This window comes from Macaca fascicularis, chromosome 11 (genome assembly GCF_037993035.2).
Source record: "Macaca fascicularis isolate 582-1 chromosome 11, T2T-MFA8v1.1".
NCBI lineage: Eukaryota > Metazoa > Chordata > Mammalia > Primates > Cercopithecidae > Macaca > Macaca fascicularis.
This window is the reverse complement of record NC_088385.1, coordinates 119,193,861-119,209,697: the sequence shown is the minus strand read 5'-3', so window position 1 is coordinate 119,209,697 and position 15,837 is coordinate 119,193,861. Positions and strand designations below refer to the sequence as shown.

The following is a 15,837-nucleotide window of genomic DNA, read 5'->3' as shown; positions in this document are numbered from 1 at the left end:
CAAGCAATCCACCAGCCTCGGCCTCTCAAAGTGCTGGGATTAAGGGCGTGAGCCACTGTGCCCGGCCTGATTTCTTTAAATGCTAGAACTTAAAACATTAACTGATTATCCCCTTAAAAAGAAAGAATAGGCCGGGTGTGGTGGCTTATGCCTATAATCCCAGCACTTTGGAAGGCCGAGGCGGGAGGATTACCTAAGGTCAGAAGTTCAAGACCAGCCTGGCCAACATGGTGAAACCCTGTCTCTACTAAAAATACAAAAATTAGCCAGGTATGTTGGCACATGCCTGTATTCCCACCTACTCGGGAGGCTGAGGCAGGAGAACTGCTTGAGCCCGGGAGACGGAGGTTGCAGTGAGCCAAGATCATGCCACTGTACTCCATCCAGCCTGGCCGACAGAGCGAGACTGTCTCAAAAAACAAAAACAAAGCAAAAACAAAGAATAATGGTAGCTTTTCTTATTTATAGTTTTCTTTCTTCCCCCCACCAAGATTTCCAAGAGTAACCATAAATTAGTTTTATCATTAGAAAAAAAAAACCTAAACATTAAAAAAATTCTTGGAACACCATCTGTATTCCTCCATAATGTCACTTTTTCCTAAAACAATCAGCTTAGTTTAATCTATTATACCAAATAGATCTCTTGGTACCTAAGACTCAGGGAAAACTAATGGATTGAAATGACTAAGATCAGAGAGCAGAATCTAACTAGCCATGCTTACCTCTCAAAATGATATCTTGTTAACTAAGCATGGAATTAGATAACTAATTGTTATAAAAGGCAGACTATAGAAATATATTTAGGCCAGCCTGGGCAACATAGTGAGACCCCGTTTCTAAAAAAAAAAATTTTTTAATTAGCCAGGTGTGGAGGTTCACACCTGTAGTCTCAGCTACTAAGTAGCATGAGGTGGGAGGATAATTTGAGCCCTGGAGGTCAAGGCTGCAGTGAGCCATGATCATGCCACTGCACTCCAGCTTGGGTGACACACCAAGATCCTGTCTCAAGAAGAAAAGAAAAAGAAGAGAAGAGAAGACATATATTTAGGAATATGATGTAACAAAATGGAATGTCGAGATTATCCTGCTTAACTAACAAACTATTATTAATATAAAATGACCTCTAACATTTGGATCACAGAATTTCTCTGACTTTTATGGTATTTCAGTTATCTACTTTTACTCAATGAACAATCCCCAAGCTAAGTAACTTCAAGCAACAGTGATTTATAGGTTGATGGGGCTCAGCTGGGTGGTGGTTCTGCTCTGCGTGGTGAAGCTGAAGTCACATCTGCAGCCTCATTCAACTGGGAGCTTAGCTTGGGCTGTGCCATTGAAGATGGCCTCTTATCCTCTAGGGCCTCTCTCCACTTGGCACCTAATATTCAGTAACCTATGCTGAAGCTCTTGACATCATGGAGGCTGGTTTTCAGGAAGGAGCTTTTCAAGAGGACAAGTGGGTATCAAGCCTCTGCTTGTATCATGCTTTCTTTTTTTGATATATTGTGTCTCTCTGTGGCCCAGGCTGGAGTGTAGTGGTGCTACTATCTTGTCTCACTCACTACAAATTCCCTGCTTTGGGCTCAAACATTCCTCCCACCTCAGCCCCCTGAGTAGCTGGGACTACAGGCTCATGCCACCATGCCCAGCTAATTTTTGTATTTTTTGTGTAGACTGAGTTTTGCCATGTTGCCCAGGCTGATCTTGAACTTTTAGGCTCAAGCAATCCACCTGCCTCAACTTCCCAAAGTGCTGGGATTACAGGCATGAGCCATCGCCCCCTGCTGCATCTTTTTTTTTTTTTTTTTTGAGGCAGAGTCTTGCTCTGTCACCCAGGCTGGAGTGCAGTGGTGTGATCTCGGCTCGCTGCAGCCTTTGCCTCCTGGGTTCAAGTGGTTCTCCTGCCTTGGTAACTAGAATTGCAGGTGCAAACCACCATACCTGGCTAATTTTGTATTTTTAGTAGAGATGGGGTTTCACCATATTGGCCAGGCTGGTCTCAAACTCCTGGCCTCAAGTGATCCACCTGCTTCGGCCTCCCAAAGTGCTGGGATTATAGGCATGAGCCATCGTGCCTGGCCAGCAACTTGCTTTCTAATGTGGGGAAAAAAAAAGGCATATGACCAAGTCCAGACTCAGTGTGGGATGGGGACTATACAAGGGCATAAATACAAGGATGCATCATTCATTAGGGGCCACCAATGTGACAGTCTACCCACCTGGAGCAACAGGCGTTCTGAAACTCTAGACACAGAATTCTGGCCTTTAAGACTACAAAATAGCTGAGGCATGGAATCTTTCTGCCTGATTTGGCTACTTCTACTCTGGATGCATTCCTGCTTGAGAATCTTCTATAACTCTTTTTTTCTTTTTTTAGAGAATGGGGTCTCACTGTGGTCTCTAACTCCTGGGCTCAAGCTGTTCTCCTGCTTCTGCCTCTCTACCTACTGGGATTACAAGTGTGAGCCACTGCGCCCGGCCTATAACTCTTTTTTACCTTTTCAAGCCTCTTTTGAAAAAATATCCTCACATCTGTTTTGTTCTGAGTGGTCTTTTGCTCCCATGTACTCTGTATAAACTGCAGTTTTTAAAGTGGTTAGATTTAGTGACAATTTTACTGCTATTTTTCTCTCCTCATGTAACTTCCTAAAGATATTGTCAGTGTAGTAATGGACACACTAGGTGTCTTTCCCCCCTTCTCCCTAAGGGTTTGTTATTTCCTTCCAGTTATGATCCAGATTACTAAGCTACCCTTCCTTCATTCTGTATTAATTGAGGGCCTATACTATATTGCCGTATCTGGGTAGCCCAGTAAATAAGCTTTTGTTTTCATGGAGCTTATATTAGAGTATGGGAAGTGGGACAGTACAGAAGTAAACAACAAGAATGAAATAATTTCAGCTAGTGATAAATGCTGGGGAGAAAATTAAAGAGGATAATGTGAGAGGGAGTGCCCGGGGTAGAGATGGGGAGCTCCTTTAGCTTGCAGGGCACATAAGGCCTTTGTAAGGAAAGACATTTGAGCTGAGACCTGAATGATAAGAAGCCATCCATCCTGACAGGGTGACCAACTATCCCAGTTTGCTTGAGACTGAGGGATTGCTCAGGACATGGAACTTTTGGTGCTGAAACCTGCAGTTCCAGGCAAACTGCAACAGATGGGTAGCACAAGAAGAGGGAATAGCAAGTACCAAGGCCCAGCATTAGGAGGAAGCATGGTATTTTGGAGGTGTGACAGAAGGCGAGTGTGGCTAAAAATGTGGTGAGAAAGGGTTGAGTTGAGGCAGATGTTGCTGAGGAGGTCAGCAGTCATTGGCCCTTGTGAAGCCCTGTCAGTAATTTGAATTTTATCGTAAGTGTGTTGGAAAACCACTGCAGGGTTTTAAATGAGGGAAGACGTGGTTTTACTTTTTTTTTTTGGCGGGGTGGGGTGGGATAGGATCTCCCTCTGTTGCCCAGGCTGGAGTGCAGTGGTGCAATCATGGTTCACTGCAGCCTCAACTTCCTGGGCTCAGGCGATCCTCCTGCCTCAGCCTCCCTTGCAGCAGGGACTACAGGCGTATGCCACTGCCTTTGGATAATTTTTGTGTGTGTGTATGTGTGTGTGTGTGTGTGTTTGAGACAGGCTGGTCTCAAACTATGTTGCCCAGGCTGGTCTCGAACTCCTGGGCTTAAGCGATCTTCCCTTCTTGGCCTCCCAAAGTGCTGGGATTACAAGTGTGAGCCACTGTGCCTGGCTTTATTTACATTTTTAAATGATCACTGGCTATGCAGAGAGTAAACCATTGGGGTGCCCGTGGAAGTGGGAAGACAGGTTGGGAGACTGGTCTAATCATCTCTCTTGAGATGATATTGACTTGGACCACAGTGGTTGCCAGGAAGGAACCTGGGCTGCTTCTCACTCCTCCCAGCTCTTCCTCTCCTTCCTAAATCAGCAGCTTCTTACCCTGAAGAGTGTCTTTGCTGAAGTAGGGATTTCCAGCAGATTTACCATTTTGTAGCAAACTTCAGCCCTAGTTGTATCACACAGGTGCTTTATCAGTTTTTCTTTGCAGTATTTTCATAGTACTCAAATACAATAATAGCGTTTTGTTTGTTTTTAAAGTATCTATTGATTTTCTCATAGGGCCAGATTGGGTAATGCTTTTGAATGCCAAGCTTAAAGGGATTGATTTTTATCTTGGATGCTTTTGAAGGAGTATATTTAGAATTGCGCGACATAAATAGAGCTATGCTTGCTAAAAGTTAATCTAGTAGGAGAGTTGGGGTAAGACAATGAAGTAAGAGGTGGATGTGTTGAATTTTAGGTGACAGGAGGCTATTCAAGTAGAAATGTCGGTGGGGAGGGTGAGGGGCAGTTAGAAAAGTAGAACTAGATCTTAGTAGCAAGGTTGGGTCTGTAAATAGAAATGTGGGAGTCACCATAGAGAGGCGGAGTTGGATTTGGGGGAGGGCCCTCATCTGTTTATTCAGCAAGCAATTGAGTATTCACTGAATGCCTCCTAAGTGCTGGGGATGTTAAGGTGAACAAGGCAGGTGGATCCCTGTTCTCAGGAAGTTGGCATTCATTGGGGTATGTTAAAGTAGAAGGGCAAACAATAAATGACTTCATGAGTAAAATAATTTCAGAGAGTAGTAAATGCTGTGTAGATAATGAAACAGCATGATGTGCTGTGGCTTGGGGATGCTGGGGAAGAATCTTTTTTAGATTGGCAACCAGGGCAGGCCTCTTTGGGTAGGTAACGTTTAACTGAGACCTGAATGATAGGAAAGAGCCAGCCTCTGGAAGGTCTAGGGATAGAGCATTCCAGATGAAGGTCTTGGACACCAGGGCTAGGTCTAATTTTGGGAAAGGTCCCATTTAAGCAAATGAAGATGTTGACCAGCAAAGAGAGAGACAGGAAGGAAAGCAGGGACTGTGCTGGCTTCACTCACCAGCACAGTGAGCACTTTACACAGAGGTAAGTGTTCATGTTAAAAAGAAACAAACCAGGCTGGGCATGGTAGCTCACGCCTGTAATTCCAGCACTTTGAGAAGCTGAGGCAGGCAGATTGCTTGAGCCCAGGAGTTCAAGACCAGCCTGGGCAACATGGCAAAACCCTGTCTCTACAAAAAACATTAATACAAAAATTAGCCAGTTGTGGTGGCGCATGCCTGTGGTCCCAGCTACTTGAGAGGATGGGGTGCGAGAACCATCTGAGCCTGGGGAGATTGAGGGTTCAGTGAGCTGTGATCACGCCACTACACTCTAGCCTGAGTGACAGAACAAGACTCTGTCTCAAAAAAAAAAAAAAAAGAAACCAGGATTGTGTTCTGCCACCAACACTAAGGAATCAGGATCCCAAGAAGGATGGCAGTGATGGCACGACCTGCAAGAAAGTCGAGGAAAAGGTCACTGGTTTTGGGGTTAGGTCACTGGTGAACCATTGAGATTGCCGACTCATTAGAGGGTGCTGAATTCAGAGACCACCAACTGCAAAGGGTTAAAAAGCAGGGAATGGGGAAATAGAAGCAGCATTTTTGGACTCTGTAACAAATCTTTTTCTTTGTCATTTGTGAACATATCTTAAAAGACTCCCCCACTAAGTACACCCACCTTTGGGAATCTTTCCTGGCTGTGCTCCTGAGTTTACTCACTTTCTCTTGCCCCTTCTGTGTTACCAACCTTTCCCTGTTCTCTCCTCTTTTGCTTTCCCTTTGCTTCTGAAGATTTGCCATTTTGCACTCCCATTCCCTTTTATCTCCACACCCTACAACTGCAAGCCAGTCCTGCCTGTCTTTGCTGGTGGGGGCCTGGTTCTTGGATCTAGAAAGGGGCCATGACAGATTTGACAAAAGGGATGATATTTCGATGGGCCACCAAGGTTTTGTTTAAGACCTGTGAATATTTGAAAACAGAGAAGGAAGTCAATGGAGAGGGAGGCACTAATGATGAAGAGGCAGAGGGGAGCACAGGACATGAGGCAGAAGTGGAAGGGTTCATCTTCATTAATATGAGGTGAAATCCTTTTTCCTCTGAATTAAGATGAAGGAAATAATACATGAGGCTGGGTCCCAAGATTCTTAAGTTGAAAGAGACGTGAGTAGGAGAAGCTTATGGTAAGTGGTCTGGATCTTTTTAGCAATACGGAAAGCCAGGTGGAATAAAAAAAAAAAAAAGAAGAAGAAAGAAGAAAACCAGGTGGTCTGCTAAAAGTTAAGCTCAGAATTGGTGAAGGAATTTTGGAGTCACCACTCCAAAGATTTTTCTGGGGAATAACCAAGTGGTGAATGAAAGAACCATAAAGCACCAGCAAAGATCCAGTTGAAGTTGATGTGTATTTTTAGCAAAATCTGCCTTTGTCCAGGCTTGCTCTGCCAGGGCCTGAGCAGCTGGTGCTAATGTTAACTGCTGTTAATAAAGAGTTTGGATTTTAGCCACTGAAGATATTTTGAGACATTATCCTCGTAGTTGTCCTTAACAGTAAATCAAAGACTGATTGATTTGTTTTCCTCTCGTTTGACTTCAACCTGTCAGAGGCATGTAATTAGTAAGTGCTGCCTGTGGAATCCAGTATAAGGAATTTTAATCAACAACTTTTCATAGACTTATTAAACATTATAACTATTATGAAAAGTGAAAGCTCTCAAACTTATCATAGTCTCTTTTGTTTGTAGTAGTTTCTATAGCGCATTTAAGTTGTAAGGTGTACATCTACTCAGGTGCAGTTTTTGAAATATTTTTGATTTACTCACAATAATATCCTCAAGTAGAAATTTGCTGACAAAATGGAAACAGATATCATTTTAGGACCTCCTTTTTTTCTATATTAGGTTGAAAATGGTGTATTTGTAGCCAACCCTCTTCAGGAACGCACAATTCTAATGAGAAAAGAGGGCGAATCTGCAAAAAGCATTAATGAGATGCTTCTAAGTAGACTTTCTCGGTATAGAGCCTCCCCGTCAGCAACCCTTGCTGCCCTGACTGGTTCCACCATCTCCAACACACTAAAAGAGGATCAAGCAGGTATGTTACTCTGTGCTTCCCAGATCTGTTTCCTTGTATAGCTCTGTTCAGCTACGTCTTATTGTGCACTTCCTCCATGCTGTGCAAAGCCCTTTCCTTTGCATAGTTGACCTTATTTGGTCTTCCAGTCATTGTCCAGCTTTTTATTCCAAGCCAATACATGTTGTAGGCTATGGACATAAATTCATATGAACCTGTAGGAATGCAAAACAACCCCATGTTAAACTATAAACATCTTATCATCGTCACCATTCGTATAAATTAGTTGATTTCATATTTCACATATGCTTTGTGAATGTGAAAACCTGAAAGTTAGCATCATCTTCCCTAAATACAGTCTTGACCAAGCAAATAACAGAAAAACCTTCTACAGTAGATATTTTGTTTTTTAGAATTTATCATTTAGTTTTTGTAACTTAATGTTTTAAAATAGATAATACATGTACAGAATTTGAAAGTCAAAATAATGTAAAAAGGTATATGCGGCCAGGCGCGGTGGCTCACACCTGTAATCCCAGCACTTTGGGAGGCCGAGGCGGGCGGATCACAAGGTCAGAAGATCGAGACCACGGTGAAACCCCGTCTCTACTAAAAATACAAAAAAATTAGCCGGGCGCGGTTGTGGGCGCCTGTAGTCCCAGCTACTCGGGAGGCTGAGGCAGGAGAATGGCGTGAACCTGGGAGGCGGAGCTTGCAGTGAGCCGAGATCGCGCCACTGCACTCCAGCCTGGGCGACAGAGCCAGACTCCGTCTCAAAAAAAAAAAAAAAAAGGTATATGCGGAGAAGTCTTATTCTCACCACGTTGGTAAATTTTATATTCTGCCCCCACCCTACCCCACCACAGGTAACTATATTTATTAGTTTTCATTTATCCTTCCAGTGTTTATGCAAGCATAATTAAAGATGAATTTATATGTTCATAATTTCTGCCTTTTCTTAATAAAAGGTAGTATACTATATACACTATTCTGCACTTTTAAAGTAGGAATTCTTAACCAGGATACACCTTTAAGGGAATGTGTTTAATAACATGTTATTAAACATACTCCCTCAAAGTTTTAGATATCATTTTATATGTATCTGTCATAATTTTCATCAGATTTTCAGAGTCGTCTATGACCCCCCAAAACATTAAGAACCATTATTCCGTGGAGTTTATAGATTACATACCAAATATTTGGATTAATAACAAACTATGAACTGTAGTAAAAGATAAAGCTAGAAAAAGATACCATATGTAGAAAACTGCATCTGAATTAATAGGCATTTGATGAATTCAGTGTAATTTTATGCTTTATTTTTATAGTTAGAAATGCTAGGAAGAGAAAATATTTATGGTTAATTTGTTATGAGACTACCAAATTAAATACTTATTAGTCCATATTAGAATTTAAGGACAGTATTTTATTTTCAAAGGCTTCTATTGTATCAAAGATAAGTGGCAAAATTGTTAATAGTTTTTGTGATTTGGGTAAGTGGATAATTCCAGCTGTAGAAGATACTTTCTAGAGGATAGTCTTTTATGTTTCTGTTTTTGTTGTTACCTAAATAAACGTTTTCATGACAAGCTGAAGGCCTGATCTGGGTTTGTCCCTTGGGAGAAAATGAAATCTTACCCTAAACAATGGAAATACTAAAGGAATGCTTATTGAAAATATGTATAATATCAAAACAAGACCTCAGAAAGCAAGGATATATTTAGAATTTGGTAGAAATGTGCACGCTTTAGTAGCACGTATACTGGAATTGGTAGAAACTGGTATCTGTATTCTAAACATGTGGTCTCGTTGTACTTTTTTTTTTTTTTTTTTAAGAGATGAGGTCTTGCTATGTTGCCCGGGCTGGTCTCAAACTCTTGGGCTCAAGCAGTCTGTGGATTCTTTAACATGATGTTGCTACATTAAAAATTCATCAGTTATAAACCAAGAAACTTTTCAAAAGTAAGCGAACATACAAGGTGTCTATACGTTTTTGGCCAGGCGCAGTGGCTTACGCCTGTAATCCCAGCATTTTGGGAGGCCGAGGCGGGTGGATCACCTGAGGTCAGGAGTTCAAGACCAGCCTGGCCAACATGGTGAAACCCCATCTCTACTAAAAATACAAAAATTAGCCGGTCTTGATGGCGGGCACCTGTAATCTCAGCTGCTTGGGAGGCTGAGGCAGAATTGCTGGAACCCAGGAAGCAGAGGTTGCAGTGAGCCGAGATGGCGCCATTGTACTGCAGCCCAGGCCGACAATGGTGAGACTCAATTTTGAGACTCAGTCTCAAAAAATAAAAAATAGAAAAGCTTTTATTCCATTATAAACTAATACCTATTACCATGTTAGTAAGGGTATGTCTATTAAAAACATCTTGGTGAAAATGTTATACTCACAAAGTTGCTAATTTTCCAGTTATTGCTGTCTTGAGGTTTCTTACCTGTGGAAATTTATCTTCTTGAATTTATGTCCTTAATGAAGAATATACTTGGTGGGGGCTTGCAGCTTAAAAAAAATAAAACTTTTTAGAAGCACAAACATTCAAAACAAATATCAGATAGATTAGGTTTCACTTTACTCACTCTTCTAATCTAAACCATTTAAAAATGATTTTCATCTATCTAGGCTATAGATAATAAGTTATATTTTACAGCCTGACAGCTTTCTAAGTAAAGCACTCTGGGCCGGGCGCGGTGGCTCAAGCCTGTAATCCCAGCACTTTGGGAGGCCGAGACGGGCGGATCACGAGGTCAGGAGATCGAGACCATCCCGGTTAACACGGTGAAACCCCGTCTCTACTAAAAAATACAAAAAAAAAACTAGCCGGGCGAGGTGGCGGGCGCCTGTAGTCCCAGCTACTCGGGAGACTGAGGCAGGAGAATGGCGTGAACCCGGGAGGCGGAGCTTGCAGTGAGCTGAGATCCGGCCACTGCACTCCAGCCTGGGCGACAGAGCGAGACTCCGTCTCAAAAAAAAAAAAAAAAAAAAAAAAAAAGTAAAGCACTCTGATTGATTTTCTGTTGACATAATCAATCCTTGCTAGGCTTGTATATAGAAAATCCGTAAATTCACTCCATGTTTTAGATATGCCAGTAAGGGAGATTAAAGTACATTTTACACCTCTTGATTAGAAACAATAATTATTTCCTAATGACAGTTTATGTCATTGACCCTTTTAAACAAGAAAAATGTATGTAAAGGGTTATAATAAATTACACAGCTATAAAACTGTTTTATGATAGATATTGTGAAAGCTTTCATTAGGTTGAAATTTTTGGCCAATTTCATGTTGAAAGCTGTTTGTTATGAGTTTAATATCACAAACCTTTCAAGAATTTGTTCTATATAAAATGGAAAAAGAACCCAAGATCTTGATTAGAATATAGGTTGTTCATCCCAAATCTAAAGATCTAAAATGCTCCCAAATCTGAAACTTTTTGAGTGCCTACATGATGCTCAAAGGAAATACTCTCACTAATCTCAGATGTAATGAGTAAAAATAAATAAAAAACAAAGGAAATGTTCATTGGAATATTTTGAATTTTGGATTTTTCAGTTAGGAATGCTCAACTCTTAAGTATAATGCAAATATTTTAAATTCTGAAAAAATCTGAAATCCAAAACACTTCTGGTCTTAAGCATTTCAGATAAATGTACTCAACCTATATCAGTTTTCTAGGGGAAACGCAAATAAATAGTAGGATTCTTCTCTTATTTTGAGATTTAGTCCACGTGAGGATGTTTTTTTTTTTTTTAGAATAATTTGTGGAGGCATGATGGTATATTGAGGATTGGGAACACATTCAAGAAATGTTCAGACCATATAAATAGGAGGCTCAGGGTCAGGCTGTGGAGCCAGAAGATACTTATTTTTTTCCTTAGCTATTACTTCTTACTCTGTTTTCCTAATCTGGAAATCTGTTTTCCAAATCTTAGTTTGAGTTTGGGTCTCCCTCTTTATATCCTAATCTGTGTTGGTAATCAAATTAATTTTTGTGTCAAGTATTTTGACTTAGCATTTTTATTTCTTTGTCCAGCAAATACTAGCTGTGGGCTGCCTCTGAAAATGCTGCGGAAGACACCCATATATACCTGTGGCACCTACTTGGTGATGCTGGTGCCTCCTCCAGGGGGATCAGGCAGCTCTGCCACCCGATCTCTTTTTGGTGGAACAAGTGGTTTGTCATCTTTAAAAAGTAAGTGAATTTTACCTGTGGCACTTTCCTCGATTTATCTCAAACTCTGAAATTTAAGGCTCTCTTATTAATTATTTAAAACTTACTTTGTTAAATAGTTGTTTGCAATAGCTCTCTGATAACAAAAAATACCAATTATCAATATAGGCTAGGAAGATTTAACAATATAATTTTTTGTGGATGACATATTAGTATAGTTTTTGAAAACTATTGTCCTGTAAAATTAATAGAAATAATCAGTTCAACAAAGTTTTAGGAAACAAAATAATATTTTGTCACATTATTTACTGATGATATAGCAAGAGATCTACTCACTGTGATAGAATTTCTTTTTTTTTTAGATGGAATCTTGCTCTGTCGCCCAGGCTGAAGTGCAGTGGCATGACCTCAGCCCACTGCAACTTCTGCCTCCCAGGTTGATGTGATTCTCCTGCCTCAGCCTCCCTAGTAACTGAGATTACAGGCACACGCCACCATGCCCAGCTAATTTTTTTATTTTTAGTAGAGATGGCGTTTCACCATGTTAGCCAGGCTGGTCTCGAATTCCTGGCCTCAGGTGATCCACCCACCTTGACCTCCCAAAGTGCTGGGATTACAGACATGAGCCACCACGCCCTGCGGATAGAATTTCAAAGCTATTAAAATACGTATGCAAAACACCTCCATTTTAGGACACATATACAAAATACTAAGCATAAGACATAGAAAAGCAGATGTGGAAAAATGTATTAATATTTTAAAATATACATATATTTGTATAAGGAGGCACACTACAGTAATTAAAGCAGTGTAATTTTGGCTTCAGAGTGGACACATAATTAAATGGGATAAAGTATAGAATTAAAAAAATGTTCCTCAGGCTGGGGACGGTGGCTTTATTGAGATATAACTCACACACCATAAATTTTACCCGTTTAAAATATACAATTCAGTGGTTTTTAATAAGTTCACAGAGTTGTGCAGTCGTTACCACTAATCTACCCATCACTCCAAAAAGAAACCTCATACTTATCAACAGTTGCTCTCCTACTCCCTGACCCCTGGCATCTACCAATCTACTTTCTGTCTCTGTGGAGTTACCTGTACTCTACTTTTCATGTAAATGGAATTATGCAACATACGGCCTTTTATGACTGCTTTTTTGTTTGTTTATTTGCTTGATTTTTAATTTTTGATTTTACTTGATAGTAGCAAAATACCACTTATTATTTTGTCTCATTCTGTGCATATTATGGTGGCTGAGCTATGAATAAAATCAGGAGGAGCTATAAAAGTAGACAGACATGTAAAAATCTTGTTTCTTCCTTTTAGTAACTATTATCTTGGGAAAATTAATCATTCAAAGCCTCAACTTTCCCATTTAAAAAAATGTGCAGATGATTATACCTACCACATAGGATAGTGTGAGGACACTTGACACATTATGGAGAGTTCTATATAAATATAGAATCATTTTTCCCTCTATGTAAATATAGTTGAGGATTGTATCAACTGGAGAGCTGTATGATGTGAGAAGAGATGGAGAGTGTTCTCTACTCATGCACAATTCCACCCTCGCTTGTGGATACTCCTTGCTGTAGTGGGCTTGGTCTCCAGGAAGAAAGTACATGGAATGAGGTTTTCTCCTTAGTGCTTGCAAATGTGCATTTGTTACTGGACACCAATGATCCTAGATCTTTCTCAGTCTTTAGCCATGGAATCACTACGTGGTTACTGAGGCTCAGACAGGTGAAGTGATGTGGTCCAAGTCTCTTGACACCAGATCCAGCTCTTTTTCATTGGTTGCAAGTTGTTCTATCCATCAGTTACACATTGCTGGGGAGGCCTTAGGAAACTTACAATCATAGCAGAAGGCAAAGGAGAAGCAGGCATCTTCACACGTTGGCAGGATGGAGCGAGTCTGTGACTGTTTTTTAAACTTAACATAATGTTTTTGAGGTTCATCCATATTACAGCATGAATCAGTACTTCATTACTTTTTATGGTTGAATTATATTTCATTGTGTAGATAATATCCCATTTTGTTTATCCATTCATAAGTTGGTGGACATTTGAGTTGTTTCTACTTTTTGGCTATTTTGAATAATGCTGTTACGAACATTCGTATATCAGTTTTGTGTGGACATTTTTCATACTATGGGCGCATACATAGGAGTGGAATTGCGGGGTCATATGGTAAGTATATGTTTACCCTTGGAGGGACTGCTAAACTGTTTCCCAAAGTGGCCATACCATTTTACGTTCTCATCTCCTAAGTATAATGGTTCTATTTTCTCTACATCCTCGCCAACATTTGTTATTTTCCGTTTTTCTGATTATAGCCATCTTTGTGGATATGAAGTGGTACCTCATTGTGATTTGTGCATTTCCTTAATGACTAATGATGCTTAGCATCTTTTCATGTGCTTATTGGCCATTTGTATATCTTCTTTGGAGGAATATTTATTCCTCCAAAGTCTTTTGTCCATTTAAAGATTGGGTTTTTTGGCTGGGCGCAGTGGCTCACGCCTGTAATCCCAGCACTTTGGGAGGCCGTGGCGGGCGAATCATGAGGTCAAGAGATCGAGACCATTGTGGCCAACATGGTGAAACCCCGTCTCTACTAAAATACAAAAATTAGCTGGGCATGGTGGCACGTGCCTGTAGTCCCAGCTACACAGGAGGCTGAGGCAGGAGAACTGCTTAACCCAGGAGGTGGAGGTTGCAGTGAGCCTAGATCGCGCCACTGCACTGCAGCATGGCGACAGAGCGAGATTCTGTCTCTAAATAAATAAATAAATAAATAAATAAAGCAAAAGTAAAAATTGGGTTTTTATGTTATTGACCATCAGTCTTTTTTTTCCCCTCTTTTTTCCTACTATTACTGCATATTATGACCATTGGTCTTATTAAATTGTGTTTAGTCTCCTTGGCATGGCTTTTTTGCTGAACTGAAATTGACCCCACTGAATTAAAGTGGGTCTTGATGGTACCATTCTTTCATGAGGATATAGCTTACACAGTGATTCTACTTTAGCGCAACAAACCAGTAAATGCTTAAATTCCTTCTATGTCATGAGGTCAAGAGATCGAAACCATCGTGGCCAACATGGTGAAACCCCATCTCTTCTAAAATGCAAAAATTAGCTGGGCATGGTGGCGCATGCTTGTAGTCCCAGCTACACAGGGGTGTTGCTCTTTGGCTACTGTGGGGGCTGCTTAGAAAGTGGAAGAATTGGTGCTTGCCTTTAACAACTCGTAGTCTAGTTAGGAGAGATGACGTAGGTGTGTGAGACAATGAGAAAATGATAGACAGTGCTGCATCCCTGCTGGAAGGATCCACGTGGAGCAGATTTGTGAGCTGCAGAATCTGAGAAAGAAAGGCTCATTGTGGAGTGGGGTAGAAAGGAGAGACTTCATGAGGTTTTGAGTTTAAGCCATAAAGAACGGGTATTATTCATATAAGTGGCCAAGTGAGGAGAAAGCATATGTATGTTAAGTACCATGAAAAGAGATTTGGAGATCTATTTTCTACTGTCCCATTTTGTTTAATGGAACAGTAGAAAATAGAAAAAAGAGTATCATTTATGTTATAACTCAAGTTAGGCATGATGCAGATCTGGGCTACTAGGGTGATGAGAATATGAAAAAGAAGCAAACTTGAGACACAGTGCTAAAGTTTTGTTTGAAAATGGGGAAGAAAATAAAATCAGTGATAGCAATTAATGTATATATATGCTGGTGTGGATCCTTGACATATTTTAACTCATTTACTCTTTACAATAACTGTATAAGGTAGGTACTTTTATTATTTCCACTCTAGAAATGAGGAAACTGAGATGTTCAATGTCTTTCCCAGGGCCACCCAAAAGTGTTAGAGCTGGAATTGAAACTCCGAAGCCCAAAGTCCATGCTCTTTACCACTGCACCATCCTGTGTTAAGGGAAAAAGTCAAGGTGTATTAGGAAAGATTGCAGCTAAGTGTACACCAAGCTTTATTGAACACTGACTAACTGCAAAGTGTTTCTTGTAAACATTTTCATCTTGTGATTTAGTGATGGTAACCCCTCTTGCAATTACCCTTTTGATAATGTGTATCAGAAAGAACCATCATGCAAAAGGTGCCGTTTTAAAAACACTTTGAAAACTATGGTTCAATGTTAAATTTAGGAAGATTTCTGGTGGTGACAGTTTTCTTTCTGTGGTCTTATGCATGTATTCTCCATCCCTTTACCACCAATTACCACCAATACGCAACAATAAGAAAGGGGTGTGATTTTTATAAAAATTTTGTTAAAAGCCTAAAATTTAAACTTTGAAAATAATCTTCAGGCTCATTAAACAGCTTAATGTTTGTTTCCAAAGTCCTAGCCTCCAGCTTGGTGTATAATATTTCGGATGGTCAGTTTACAAGTCGTGCAGATCTCATAGATGCTGCTGGAAGCTCACTGGGGCGTGGTGCTCTCGTACCAGGATTGGGTAAGAAATAAACGTGCACATTTCTTTGGAAAATTTAAAGTTTTAGCAAATTTCTCTTGAACTATCTTGCCAGTTCCCTGTGGCATTCTTGTTTCCTTGAAAAGAAAGACGTTTTTTGTTTTGTTTTGTTTTTTTGAGACAGGGTCTCTTCTGTCACCTAGGCTGGAGTGAAGTGGTGCGATCTTGGCTCACTGCA

At 40.4% G+C, this 15,837-nt stretch overlaps 1 protein-coding gene across 10 annotated transcripts in view; it reads left to right on the top strand.

The window, feature by feature from the left end:
* Nucleotides 1-15,837, top strand: part of HECTD4 (HECT domain E3 ubiquitin protein ligase 4) — a 226,425-nt gene that overhangs the window by 94,185 nt on the left and 116,403 nt on the right. For all 10 annotated transcript variants that reach the window (XR_012420694.1, XR_012420693.1, XR_012420695.1 and 7 more), the window contains 3 exons: nt 6,815-7,007; nt 11,025-11,183; nt 15,528-15,641. Coding sequence is in view for 7 of the 10 variants with exons in the window: in XM_074007934.1 (XP_073864035.1) it covers nt 6,815-7,007; nt 11,025-11,183; nt 15,528-15,641 (466 nt within the window). In the remaining 3 variants the exon portion in view is untranslated. The remainder of the gene's footprint in view (nt 1-6,814; nt 7,008-11,024; nt 11,184-15,527; nt 15,642-15,837) is intronic.